This window comes from Carcharodon carcharias, chromosome 6, assembly GCF_017639515.1.
Source record: "Carcharodon carcharias isolate sCarCar2 chromosome 6, sCarCar2.pri, whole genome shotgun sequence".
NCBI classification, from domain to species: Eukaryota; Metazoa; Chordata; class Chondrichthyes; order Lamniformes; family Lamnidae; genus Carcharodon; species Carcharodon carcharias.
This window is the reverse complement of record NC_054472.1, coordinates 57,376,709-57,391,378: the sequence shown is the minus strand read 5'-3', so window position 1 is coordinate 57,391,378 and position 14,670 is coordinate 57,376,709. Positions and strand designations below refer to the sequence as shown.

At 38.7% G+C, this 14,670-nt stretch overlaps 1 protein-coding gene across 6 annotated transcripts in view; it reads right to left on the bottom strand.

Annotated features, from left to right (window-relative positions):
* taf2 (TAF2 RNA polymerase II, TATA box binding protein (TBP)-associated factor) overlaps nucleotides 1-14,670 on the bottom strand; it is a 122,541-nt gene that overhangs the window by 74,513 nt on the left and 33,358 nt on the right. For all 6 annotated transcript variants that reach the window (XM_041189522.1, XM_041189523.1, XM_041189526.1 and 3 more), the window contains 3 exons: nucleotides 8,730-8,914; nucleotides 5,948-6,061; nucleotides 1,685-1,784 (listed from right to left, as the gene is read on the bottom strand). In XM_041189522.1, coding sequence (XP_041045456.1) covers nucleotides 1,685-1,784; nucleotides 5,948-6,061; nucleotides 8,730-8,914 — 399 coding nt within the window. The remainder of the gene's footprint in view (nucleotides 1-1,684; nucleotides 1,785-5,947; nucleotides 6,062-8,729; nucleotides 8,915-14,670) is intronic.

Here is a 14,670-nt window from a genome sequence, read left to right as displayed (position 1 = left end):
TGGTAATGTGCGGACTATCATGTTACCATGTCTATGACTGGGGGTGGTATTTTTTCACCTTCTTCCTTACCTAAAGTCATTTTTTAAAAATATATTTATAGGTTATTTTTGTTTCTACTGGTGGCATACATCTGCACATTGATGCGTGCGAAACCATGGATGGAAAATGTTAGAGGAAACTTTGATTGGGAATCCTTGGAATTCTCTGTCACAGAACTGTTGATGCTCAGTTGAGTATAAGCCAAACAGCTCGCTCAATTGACAACCCACCTTCCACCTTAAACATTCACTCCCTCCACCACTGGTGCACAGTGGCAACAGTGTGTACCATTTACAAGCTGCACTGCAGTAGCTTCTCAGGGCTCCTTCAACTTCACCTTCCATAACTGCAACCTCTACCAGCTAGAAAGACAAAGGCAGTACACACATGGGAGCAGCATTATTTGTTCCCCTCCAAGTCACTCAGCATCCTGATTTGGAAATATTTTGCCATTCCCTCACCATCATAGAGTTAAAATCCTGCAGCTCCAGTCCTAAGAGCACTGCGGGTATACTTGAACCACACGGACTGCAGTGATTCAAGATTACTGCTCACCATCGCCTTCTCAAGCGGAATTAGGGATGGGCAATAAATGCTGGCCTTGCCAGAAATACTCAGATCCCATAAACAAATTTTTCAAAAATTGAGATCCACAGATTTTTAGATACTAAAAGAATCAACGGATATGCAGATAGGTCTGAAAAGTGGAGTTGAGGTAGATTAGCCATTGTCTTATTAAAAGGTGAAGCAGGCTCAAGGGACTGTGTGACTTTCTCCATTTCTTACTTTTTAAACAGGCTGTTATTGAGTTAAATAGCCTGGTACTCACTCACAATTACTGCATTCAGCGACACCTGAAGAGCTGGCCAGAATGGGGATGGCTGGGTAATTTCCCCTGTCTGGAGACCACACTCAAAGAGACTGGGATTTTCAAAATTTATTCTTTCATGAGATGTGGGCATTGCAGACAAGGCCAGCATTTGTTGTACATCCCTAATTGCCCTTGAACTGAGTAGCTTGCTAGGCGATTTCAGAGGGCAGTTAAGAGTGAACCACACTGCTGTGTCTGGAGTTAGATGTATCCCAGACCAGGGGTAAGGACAGTAAATTTCCTTCCTTAAATGACATTATCGAACAAGACGGGATTTTATGACAATTGATGATAGTTTCATGGTCACCATTACTAAGACTGTTTTAAATTCCATACTTATTAATTAATTGAATTTAAATTCCACAAGTTGCCATGGTAGGATCTGAGCCCATATCCCCAGATGTTAGCTTGGGTCTCTGGATTACTAGTTCAGTGATATTACCACGACATGACTGTCTCCCCAGTTTTGCGCACACAATTTTTATGATGTGACTATCCTCCACTTACTTCATTTGTGGAAGAAATAATCCCACCATTATTGGAAGACTTTATTCCAGTTTCAGTCATGAATTGTTTGCTGTAATTCACAGAAAGACTTCAAATAGACTTGGCTTGCTTTAAAATTGACTTTAACCTAAACTCTGCCGCAAGTGTCACCAGACCTCCTGCTCATTGGCTGACAGTATCAATATTCACTTTGTTCATAATAAACCTGACACTATTTTAGTCAAATTACCTCCCTTAAATTAGATTACCAGCATTGTTCATGGTACCTCTTTGATCCAGTGTCTGTATTCATTAACACCAAAGGTTTTTTTCATCCATAGGCCATAAATGTATCCAGAGATTCCTTTCAGCACCCATTCATCTGACCTGTAGAATCCAAGTTGGAAAGTAGTACTCAAAGAACAATTAAAGTCAAAATCAGTGCAACAAAACAGACCATTTTTCAAAAAAAATTGCTTGCCCTAACCTCTCCCCAATCTCCAGATGTGATCAAAAGAAGGGGAAGAAAGAAGTTGATAAAGTTTGTAATTAAATACATTAGAGCATAATAGATTTTGGGAGAGGGAGATCACTGAGGACGTGTTGACAATTGCATTAAAAGCAGTGAGTGATCAGAGTGGAGCCACGAAAGGCAACTCTCCATGCAGCTCCTGTATCCCACACACTATAAAAGAGAAACAATTTAGTGGCAATTTCACAAAGTAAATTATAAATACTTTTGGATTGCAGATGGTGTCGTAAGAAGTGAAAACAGAACTTGTTTTTTTTAAAATAAAACTAATTTGTTCTTACAGTTCATTTGAATTGGTGTCCTGCAAGCCATATAAATGATTCCAAGCTGAGACTGGCTACATGAGTATAATCTGTAAATTATTTCCGCATATCATTTTTATCCTTAAAATAATACACACTCACTTTATCACAAATAGTCTTTGTTGTATTTCAATCAACTCACTGAGTATCCAATTTCCTTTGCAGTTTTCAAACAGCGTATGTTTCCTGGGTTACAGTATCCATAATTATGCCAATGCTCATTGGAAAACTCTTTCCCTATTCCTCCATGCAAACATTCAATTACAATTAATCATAGGCAATCACCTTAGAATAAAACCTAATTTCTTCAATCATCGACCGAACATATCATCCATCAAAATATTCTTTAAAATGACCACTGACACAGGTGATCCTTGTTGTAGGTGCTAATTATTGTAAATAAAAGGAGAATACTAAGAGGGAATGGAGGAACGGTATCTCATCTTCCGACTAGGCACTTTACAGTCTTCCAGACTGAATGTTGAGTTCAACAATTTTAGATCATGAACTCTCTCCTCCATCCGCACCCCCTTTCCGATCTCCCTTTTTTCCAATAATTTATATAGATTTTTCTTTTCCCACCTATTTCCATTATTTTTAAATATATTTCCATCCATTATTTTATCTCTATCTTTTAGCCTATTTCGATCCCTTCCCCCCACCCCACCCCCACTAGGGCTATCTGTACCTTGCTCGTCCTGCTTTCTACCTTTAATGTCACCTATTATCACATTCCTTAGATAATATCACCACCTTCAACACCTCTTTGTACATGACATCTTTGGGTTATCTCCACTTATCACTGGCCCTCTATCCAGCTCTACCTGTCCCGCACCCCCTTAAACCAGCTTATATTTCACCTCTTTTCTATTTTTCCTTAGTTCTGTTGAAGAGTCATACGGACTCGAAACGTTAACTCTGTTCCTCCCCACAGATGCTGCCAGACCTGCTGAGTTTTTCCAGGTATTTTTGTTTTTGTGTAAAGGGTAATGTATTGTAGAATCACACAGTGCAGAAGAGGCCCCTCAGCCCATCGAGTCTGCACCGACACGTGAGAAATACCTGACCTACCTATCTAATCCCATTTACCAGCACTTGGCCCATAGCCTTGAACGTTTATGATGTGCCAAATGCTCATCCAGGTGCTTTTTAAAGGATGTGAGGCAACCCGCCTCCACCACCCTCCCAGGCAGCGCATTCCAGACCGTCACCACCCTCTAGGTAAAAAAGTTTTTCCTCACATCCCCCCCTAAACCTCCTGCCCCTTACCTTGAACTTATGTCCCCTCGTGACTGACTCTTCAACTAAGGTGAACAGCTGCTCCCTATTTGCCCTGTCTATGCTCCTTAATCTTGTACAGCTCGATCAGGCCTATCCAGTACTCTTTTCTCATATTAGTCCTGGACAAAAATATTTCTTTTGTTAGTAGAGTGAGATTCCTCACCATCAAAATGATTATTCACAATGTTATGTCTTGAAACTGGAAAAGCACCTAGATTATATGAACAGGTCTACTACCAAGCATTTTTACTGCAGTTGTCATCATCATTCTGCCTGGTTCTGGAGAAAGGTCAATGTGCAATATTTAGTACTTGCAGGGGTGACAGCCATGCAACATACTAAAACTTGAATAAAAGCAAAAAACTGCGGATGCTGGAAATCCAAAACAAAAATACCTGGAAAAACTCAGCAGGTCTGGCAGCATCTGCGGAGAGGAATACAGTTTACATTTTGAGTCCATATGACTCTTCAAGTTCTGTCGAAGAGTCATACGGACTCAAAACGTTAACTAAAACTTGAACATGTGTACCATCAAATGATAGGATGCAAACATGCCCAAGAGTCAAAAATGGCAAGTCCTTAATTTTAATCACTGCTGGGGGAAGGTGTGAAGCGGAGAGACATGGAATAATAGCAGGGTAAATCATGTGAGTCACTCTCAAATGGCTTTATAGCACAAACACTGCTGCTTGTTGCCTGGAAGTAGTTTTGCAGCCATCTTTGCCAGTCATGGAGGACAAAATGGGGAAAGGATAACAAAGCAAATTATATGAGGAAAGAAGATAGTGCAACAAACGGTGCATGTCAGATACCTCTGCACATGTAAGTATTTAATCCCAGTTAAGGCGACTTCAAAAAAAATGCTTAAGTGAGAGATGAAAAGTAACAGAAATATGAAAGCTTTTGCAATAATCTGTCACAAGTAAAGCTTGTTTTCATTCTCACACTGACTGCATGAACAATTGAAGCTCACTGTCCCAGCTCACTGTCTGCTTTTGTATTTGGGGATTGGGGACAAGTGATCCTTAAAAATCATGAAATGAAAATCCATCCAAGTTAGGAACAAAAAAATTACTGGAAAAGGTGCACTCTGGGCAGAACCTTTCCCAATTACTGAGCTTTTGAGACAGGTAATGACTTCAGAGAAGATTATTTTTTTCTATAACAAGGAACGTTTTAAGTATTGTCGGTTTATTTTAAAATTTGTGTGTAAAGAGGTAGCCAGATTACAAATCAGAGACACAGAAAGACAGCTTAAAACACAGATGGTAAAAGCTTCCTTTTCATTGAAACCCTGCCCTTCTTTTCCCCCCACTTCTCCAAAAGCTTAGGAGAAGTAATTTAATCACAAGGCAAACGTTATTGAACAGCGTCTAACAGAGATCCTGAATATTAGCTTCTGTAGATCCCACTCACCACAATTGAAAATAAAATTCTCTTAAACAGATGCTAATCTATATAGAAAAAAGCTTTCCCATGGGCTGCAGAAAGCAAGTTAAGCCCACGTGTTAGGCTCACTTTCCACAGGCCACCGAAAAGTTTATTTTTTATATATAGTCATATCTTAGCATCTATGCAAGAATATTTTATTTTTAATTGTGGTGGTGAGCAGGTCCTGCAGGAGCCAATGTTCGGGCTCTCTAATAGAAAGAGTATGTTCAATAATTCAGTGCAAACCAATGCTAGTGAATAGAGCCTGCCTAGCCCAGCTTGCTGGCTTTACTTGAGCAGCAAGTTCCTGGTTTCTATCTCGCTTTTCCATTTTGTCTCCAAAACCTCAGGAGCAAGCTTGCATTCCTCCCGAGTTGTAAGGCACACATTCACCTCGACTAAACCAGAACTGTGTGGGGTGTAAATTCCTTCAAAGGGGTCTGAAGTTGGGAACTAGCAAGCATACCTTAAATAAGGTAAAAAGAGGAGTGACCTCAGCAAAGCCAAAAACCCAGACATTTGAGCTGAATTTTGAGCCGGACTGGAGAAAACAGTTGGGATACCAGGACATTTGGTGAAAAACCCAGGCTGTCCCGACCAAACACTATCTCTACAGGGATCCTAACACTTGGGCAGCAGCAAAACTCCCAGGTTGTCTTTGAAAAGTGCTATGTTGTCATTATATCCACTTGAACAGGCAGAAGGGGCCTCAATTTTTATGCGTCTCCCTCCAAGGTTGTAGCATTTCCCTGGTACTACACTAATGCATCAACTAAATTATGCATTTAAGTTTCTAAAAGGGCTTGAGCCCTTTCAGTCTGAGGTGAGTGTGTCATCAATTAAATCAAGCTGACATTGATATTAATTTCAGACAGACTGGTCATTGTATTTTTTTAACTAACATTGTAAAGTTTTCATAGTGCTGGAGTAGTCTATACAAAACTATCAACGTGGTAAATTTATGAAGGTGCATATCCTTGGCTCTCACCATTTTATATACTCACCAAGACATTCTGGAAATGAAACAGCCGAAAAACTGCTGAGCCAAAGCTTGTGCTAAACATCGTCTGGTAAGTGGCGTCTGATCTATAATCATGGCACTGTGCAGAAGGTTTGTGCTAAATGAAAGATGAGAAAATAGGACTAAGGTTTCAGGCAGGCAAGACATTTTATTTAGTCAAAACAAATACTGTGGTTTAAAAGGTGACAGAAATTCAGTTCAAACGTTAACAAAGCTGACTCTGTATTTCATCAACTGATGGTATCACTGGAAGCTTGAAGCTTGCCAGCCCTTTCATATTCATTCTTTAAATTCCCACTGCACAATAATCACATAATAATTGGCAGTTGTTTGGCTGTTTGAAAATTCAATGTTTTGAAATATCCATTAATCAACTACATCTTAGTTATGAACAAACGCATTGGGACTTTTCAGCTGCTAAAGACTACAAACAACTAAATGAACTGGCAATGAGCACAAAATATTTTAAAGAGCTTAAAATCTGGAAACGGTATATCACTATGAATGTAAAAGAGGAATTCTGATCAATTATCAGAGTTATCTTTTTGCAAATAAGAGGATGCAGCACAAACATTACTTACTGGTGTTTCCTTTTGCAGTAACTTTATTAGTCAGTTGAACTTTAATTATCATTTTCTGCTCTTATATTTAACTGATAGCAATTTTCCTCTCTTCTTTCTGCTTTCCCCATTTCATACATCATCTCCTAGCTAAGAAGCCAAGCAAAACAAAACAATCTTCTCCCAGGCCACTGGAACACTCTTCGAATTGGCCATTAGTATTTTTGCATCCGATTTAAATTTAAACTGGTTTCCCCATGTGAAAGAGCCCAGGGTGGCTCCATTTTATGGCTCATTTTGCTACTCAACAAAAGGCCGGAGTCTACCACAACTTTTGACTTAACTAGCATTCGAGCCATTGGGGGAGCCAAGTGCTTGTTGAGGTTATCAAGTGATTGTGGTGATTGAGTCATTCAGACCATGAAGGCCTCTGATTCTATCCACGATTGTGTTAATTTCACTGATCTCAGTCATGTCACAGTACATCTAGCCTCAGCATCAAATGGAAAAGGGAAAATGGGCTCAAGCTCATCCTTTGGATTGCTTACAGTGAGAACAGCTGTAGACATCAGTTGAAGTCAGGAGCTGTGTATAAGAATAGTGACCACTTGGATGAGAAAGCAAGGAAACAAGCACTTATGGGAAATGTCCCCCTCAAAAGGGCCAAGAGACAATGGGTTGAAAAAAATTTGATGGAACAAAGACAGAAAAACAATATTTTTAGACAAAAAAGATGCTAATGTGAAATGAATGCACTTCCTTTTAAATACTAAACACTGCATGGTGCGGCAGTTGAAATGTCTATGTTTTCATTTCTACTCCTTAGGCTCAAAATACTTCACAGCCTTTAGGCTCCTCCTTGAAACAAGCATGCGGTCGTCATCCAGTTCCTGATAGAAATGGATCAATAGCACAAACCTGCCATACTTTGGCACAAATGGGACTAAAACTTGCAATCGGAGTGATTGTAATGGTTGTTGACAGGGAAGTTCTGAGACAATATTTTATTATTGAGACAGTTTGCCTCTTGCTATGCTATATGTGACCTATGTACATTTGTCGTCAGAACTACCAAATGAACAAACATAATATTCAGAATATTTTTAAACAAAAATAAAATTGAGCAGCTATTTTTCAGTGTTATAACTTCTACGCACTTTACTGAATTATAAATTCAGAGATTTATCTCAAACTAGAGGTCAAAATAAAGCTCCTTTTTTTTAAGCTCCAACTTGCAAACAAGAAGCTTTAGTTTGAAAACTTCAGAACATCAGCCATGATTTCAGTATTCATCAGAGATGGAAACACCCTTAGTCAGGCCACAATATTATATTATTCATCATTGCACATTTAATTAGATGGTTTGAATATAATCTTCTATTTTAAGAAGTTTGAGAACAACATTAATTGCTGGTATAGGGAGGGAGAACAGTTATTGTGGTGCTTGTCTTCAATTCAACAAGTCAGGAATTTAACCTCAGTTGGTTCTGATTCAAGTTTAACTCTCGCAAAGTTTTACAAGCAGACTCACTCTGATGGCTGAATTCATTAAACACCCTATACTGTTGTACTGAGCCTACAGAGAAGATAGATCATGGGTTCAGTCGTTATTGGTAAAACACTAGTGTTTCAGTACCCTTGGGGAGGAAGAGCGGAGGAAAAATCGCCAGAATTTCTGCTCCTAATCATTACCCAGTGACTCTGACAGAAACTGCTTGTGTAGTCATCAGGAAAAAACATGGGCACACTCTGATCCCCTCACCCTCTAATGTTTTTCCAATTCTCAATATAAGGTTTTAACCTGGGCTACTGAACTCTAAGTGCTCCTCCATTATCAAAGATCAGCTAATTCTGCACAATGTGGATTGAACCAGTGATCCTCCAACCACAAATGGCTGGATTCTGCCTTCACCACTAAAAGCACCAGGTGAGTTGTATGTTCTATTTAAAATTCCAACCTGCTTCCTTAATTGTCAAGCAGTAGTTTTAAAAATAATTCCACCTTTCCACTTTCCCCAGCAACATGCATCACAACCCACTCTAGAATAGGTAAACACCACTTATAAGATTCTGTTAATTCCGTTTGAAGAGGCAGTTAACAAATGTTTGAAACCAGCCTGAAATTCTCACTCCAAGTAGCCCTCACAATGGCAGAACTGTTGACTCGACATTTCCCAAAAAATGATTTTCCAAATAGAGACTCACCTTAAAATACTCATGGATGCATATGACGCTACTTCTACGTAGGCTTCATCAACAAATACAGTCTTATAATAGGCATAGGGGTATCGGCAGGTTAGAATCTCTTCATAAAACTCAAAAATCTCATGAAGAAAGGATGTGGTGTGTTTGAGAAGTGGTAACAGTTGAGGTAAGCAGAAATGTGTCACCTGGAAAGGCAAATATCAAAATTTGAAACAGATAAGAGATCAGTTCAATAAAACTATATTTCTAGATTAGGTGAAGGTCAGAAATACATTATTTAGTTTTGTGCCATATGCAATTTCCATTGCATGGAACTCTAAGTCCATTTCACAATTTTAGACAAATGGAACTGCTAATATACTTAGCCAGTCCTAGGCCAGACTAACAAAAAAAATTTCAAGCTTTCAAAATATGCATTATTTTTCTTTCATATTAAACACAATTTCATATGTCCTTCTGTTGAGAAGTAGAATTAATTTATATAGAGCATTTAATTTATAGTTGTGTTAAAATGCTGCTCCATAAAATGTTCTATGGATCCACAAGAATACAAGAGATAGGAGCAGGAATAGACCATATAGCCTGGTGAGCGTGCTCCGCCAATCAATATGATCATGGCTGATCTTGGGCTTCAATTCCACTTTCGCACCTGCTCCCATTTCCCTCAATTCCGAGACACCAAAGATCTGTCTAACTCAGCCGTAAATCTAGTCAACGATGGAGCATCCACAACCCTCCAGGGTAGAGTATTCCAAAGATTCACAACCCTTTAAGTGAAGAAATTTCTCCTCAATTCAGTCCTAAACGACCGACCTCTTATCCCAAGAATATGACCCAATTTACTCAGCCTCTCATCACAGGACAACCCTCTCATCCCACAAAGCAATCTAGTGAGCCTTTGCTGTACGACCTCCAGTACCAGTATATTTTTCCTTAAATATGGAGAGTAAAACTACACACAGTATCCCAGGTGTGGCCTCACCAAAGCCCTGTATAATTTGTAGCAAGACTTCTTTATTCCTATACTACAATCCCCTTGCATTAAAGACCAATATACCATTTGACTTCCTAATTGCTTGCTGTATCTGCATGCTAGCTCCTTATACGAGCACACCCAAGTATCTCTGAACATCAATATCTACAAGAATTTGCAGAATTTAAAAGATTTGGTATAGAAAATGTGTAAAAGTGCTATTTTTGAAGTCTATTGAAAGTTTCTAGCTCCACTAATTATTTCCAAATATTTCAGTTTAGTCTAAAAAAGTTTGCATGATACATTACTATCTTTCCTAGTTAAGGTTTCAAATTTTGAAGAATCCTACAACATGCATTGCCTAAATGTGAACCAATGTTTGAAGTGTTCAGTATAACTAACCATATCATGATCTAAACTTGTCTTACCCATTGCTAGTTGCTGCCCCCATGTGTATTTTTCAATTATAGCACTCTTAAATTACAATTATCAACTTTCAAAAAAGTTACTGACCTGTCTACAAAGCCGATTATTTGTCAGCAAGTAACCAATTCACATTTAGTAAGGGTACACACACTTTCTGCAATACAGGTGATACAAACAACATATTCTGATCTAAAAGTGGTAAAAATAAATGGCACTTCATGTTGCACCAGTTATCACTAACAGCTTTTATTAGATTAAAATTATTATTGTTAACAACGAAATATTTAGCCCCATTTCAAAATAATGAGTGGCAACATCTTAAGCACTGATAAAGTATGTACTAAAGTAACATAAGTTAAAAATTCACGAAGCAATGCAATTCACAATTTTGTTTTAACAGACAAAAGTCATACACAAACTCAAATCTAAGGTTATTACATAAGCAACATCAATGAATACAATGAATACATTGTGCTATAATGCAGCATGCTAACTTTTGCAGACTTTATCACTGCAAAGTTCTCAAAATTCAAATTTGTTTTTCTTAAACAGTAGATTAATACTGTTAGTTCCACAGATGGCATAGCATGAAGGTTTTCACTAAAATGGTACTGCGTACTGCAGCAGCAATTAGTTCATACATGTAGCTAATTATTACTTCCACTAATATGAAAGACTGTAACAGAATATGAAGGGAAAATTCATAAAACAAATCATCACAAGCTACTACTGGGATCCAAATCTTTCACATTAAGTTACAAAGTATCTTATGTTGCTGCATTTAATTTATGATCAACTATGACACAAAACCGATGAACGACTTTATCATGCAAGTAGTACTTTAAATGCAATGCACTCTCGTAAGAAACATCTTAAATTACACAACAGCAGCTGGCTGGTAATTTTTTTCAATAAAAACAAACGGCATCATATAAACTCACCAAGTGGCCACTTTAGCTTATTATGCAACCATTACATCACAGTTACCATTAAAAGTAGCCATGGCCACCCATACCACAAAACCTAAACTTCTGCAGTCATGCAGATAAAGTTCATGATTCATGAAGATGGTAACATTATAATTCGGAAACATTACTAACAAACATGGTAATGTTCTCTGAAAAATTAATAGTCCATTTTTCTTCCCCATTATGGATACATTTTTATTTTTGATGTTTAAACTTCAGAGTACTTCTAGCTGTAGTAACTGAATTTATTAGCATATGGTAAATATTTAACAGCATGGCATCTGGCAACTAATTGCACAAACACTGGCCTTCATTGTGTCACTGTTAGGAGCCCATGGGGAACATGAAATAAGATACAGATGCTATACATTTTAAAGTGTGCTGAATTTAAAATAGAAATCTACATGTCAGTCCATCACCTCCTGATTTATGAACCTCTGTGGCCTTGCACCTCCAAACCCTGCAGTCTCCTTTACAGATCATGTCCCAGGCACCACCATCACCATCCCTGGGTATGGCCTGTCCCACTGGCAGGTTAGACCCAGCAGAGGTGGTGACACAGTAGTATATAGTCAGGAGGGAGTTACCCTGGGACTCCTCAACATCGACTCCAGAGCCCATGAAATCTTATGGCATCAGTTCAAACCTGGGCAAGGAAACCTCCTGGTTACATATCCCCCCACCCCCTCAGCTGATGAATCAGTACTCTTCAGTGTTGAACACCACTTGAAGGGAGCACTGAGGGTGGCAAGGGCACAGAATGTAATCTGGGTGGGGGGCTTCAATGTCCATACGAACATACGAATTAGGAGGAGTAAGCCACTTGGCCCCTTGAGCCTGTTCCGCCATTCAATAAGATCATGGCTGATCTGAATGTAACCTGAACCCCACATTCCTGCCTACTCCTGGTAATCTTTCACGCCCTTGTTAATCAATAATCTATCTAGCTCTGCCTTAAAAACATTCAAAGACTCTGCTTCCATCGTCTTTTGAGGAAGAGAGTTCCAAGGACTCACTACCCTTGGAAAAAATTTTGCCTCATCTCTGTTTCAAATGGGCGAACCCTTATTTTTAATCAGTGACCGAGTTCTAGGTTCTCCCACAAGAGGAAACATCCTCTCCACATCCACCCTATCAAGACCCCATAGGATCCTATATGTTTCAATTAAGTCGCCTCTTGCTCTTCTAAACTCCAATGGATAAAAACCTAACCTGTCCAGTGGTTCCTCGTCAGACAACCTGCCCATTCCTGGTATTAGTCTAGTAAACCTTATCTGAACTGCTTCTAATGCATTTACATCTTTCTTTAAATAAGGAGACCAGTACTGTACACAATACTCCAGATGTGGTCTCGCCAATGCCCTGTACAACTGAAGCATAACCTCCCTACTTTTATAATCAATTTCCCTCACAATAAATGATAACATTCTACTAGCTTTCCTAATTAGCTGCTGTACCTGCATACTAACCTTTTGTGATTTATGCACTAGGACACACAGATCCCTCTGAATCTCAGGGCTCTGCAATCACTCACCATTTAGATAATAAGCTGTTTTTTTATTCTTCCTGCCAAAATGAACGATTTCACATTTGCCCACGTTATACTCCATTTGCCAGATCTTTGTCTACTCACTTAACCTATTTATGTCAGTTTGTAGCCTCCTTACATACTCTTCACAACTGACTTTCCTACCTATCTTTGTGTCATCAGCAAATTTATCCACCATTCCTTCAGTCCCTTCATCCAAGTCATTTATATAAATTATAAAAAGTTGAGGCCCCAGCTTTGATTCCTGTGGCACACCACTCTTCACATCCTGCCAACCAGAAAAAGACCCATTTATGCCAAATCTCTGCTTCCTGTTAGCTAACCAATCTTCTATCCATGCCAATATGTTACACCATAAGCTTTTATTTTCTGCAATAACCTTTGATGTGGCACTTTATCAAATACCTTCCTAAAATCCAAGAACAGTACATCCACCGGCTCCCTTTTATCCACAGCACATGTGGCTCCTTCAAAGAACTCCAATAAATTGGTTAAAAATTATTTCCCTTCTACAAAACCATATTGACTCTGCCTGATTGCCTTGAATTTTTCTAAGAGCCTTGCTATAACATCTTTAATATTAGCTTCTAACAATTTCCCTATGATAGATGTTTGGCTAACTGCTCTATAGTTTCCGGCTTTCTATCTCCATCCCTTTTTGAATAAAGGAGCTATATTTGTTATTTTCCAATCTAATGAAACCTTCCCTCAATCTAGGGAATTTTGGAAAATTAAATCCAGCGCATCAACTATCTCACTAGCCACTTCTTTCAGGACCTTGGGGTGAAGTCCACCCGGACCTGAGGATTTGTCAGCCCACAGTCCCAATAATTTGCTCAATACCAACTCCCTGCTGATTGTACTTTTACCGAATTCCCCCCTCTCTCCAATTTCCTGATTTACAGCTATTTCTGGGATGTTACTTGTGCCCTCTATAGTAAAGGCCAAAGCAAAATACCTGTTTAATTCGTCCACCATCTTCCTACTTTCCATTATCAATTCCTCAGGTGCACTCTCTATAGGGCCAACACTCACATTGTTAACTGTCTTATTTAAATATCTATGGAAACTCTTATTATCTGTCTTTATATTACTAGCTAGCTTTCTCTCATACTCTATTTTTCCCTCTTTATTAATCTTATTGTCATTTTTCACTGTTCTTTATGTTCTTTCTAATCTTCTGACCTGCCACCCATCTTTGCGTAACTATATGCCTTTTTTTTAAGTTTGATACTGCTTTAACTTTTTTTAGTTAACCACGGATGGTGAACCTTCCCCTTGGAATTTTTCTCTCTCATTGGAATGCATATATTGTGTGTGTTCTGAAATATCATTTTAAATGTCTGCCTCTGAACTTCTATTGACATATCCCTTAACCTGATTTGCCAGTTCACTTTAGCTAGCTCTGCTTTCATGCCCTCATAATTGCCCTTATTTAAGTTTAAAAATACTAGTCCTGGACACATTCATTTTTCCCTCAAAATGAATGTAAAATACAATCATATTATGATTGCTGCTACCTAGGGGTGCCTTCATTAAGGTGGTATCAATTAATCCTATCTCATTGCTTAATATCAGGTCTAGTATAGTCTGCACTCTGGTTGGCTCCAGAACATGCTGTTCTAAGATACTATCCCAACATCATTCTATGAACTCTTCACCTACACTACCTTTACTCATCTGATTTTTCCAGTCTATATGTGAATTAAAATCCCCCATAATTATTGCTGCACCTTTCTGGCAAGCTCCCATTATCTCATCTTTTATACTCTGTCCTACTGTGTACTTACAATTAGGGGACCTGCACGCCACTCCCACAAGTGACTACTTGCCTTTATCATTTCTCATCTCAACCCAAACAACTTCTACATCCTGGTTTCCTAAACTTAGGTCATCCCTCTCTAATGTGCTAATACCATCATTAATTAACAGAGCCACCCCTCCACCTTTTCTTAATTTCCTGTCCTTCCTAAATGTCATGTACCTTTCAATATTCAGGTCTCAATCTATGTCATCCTGTAGCCA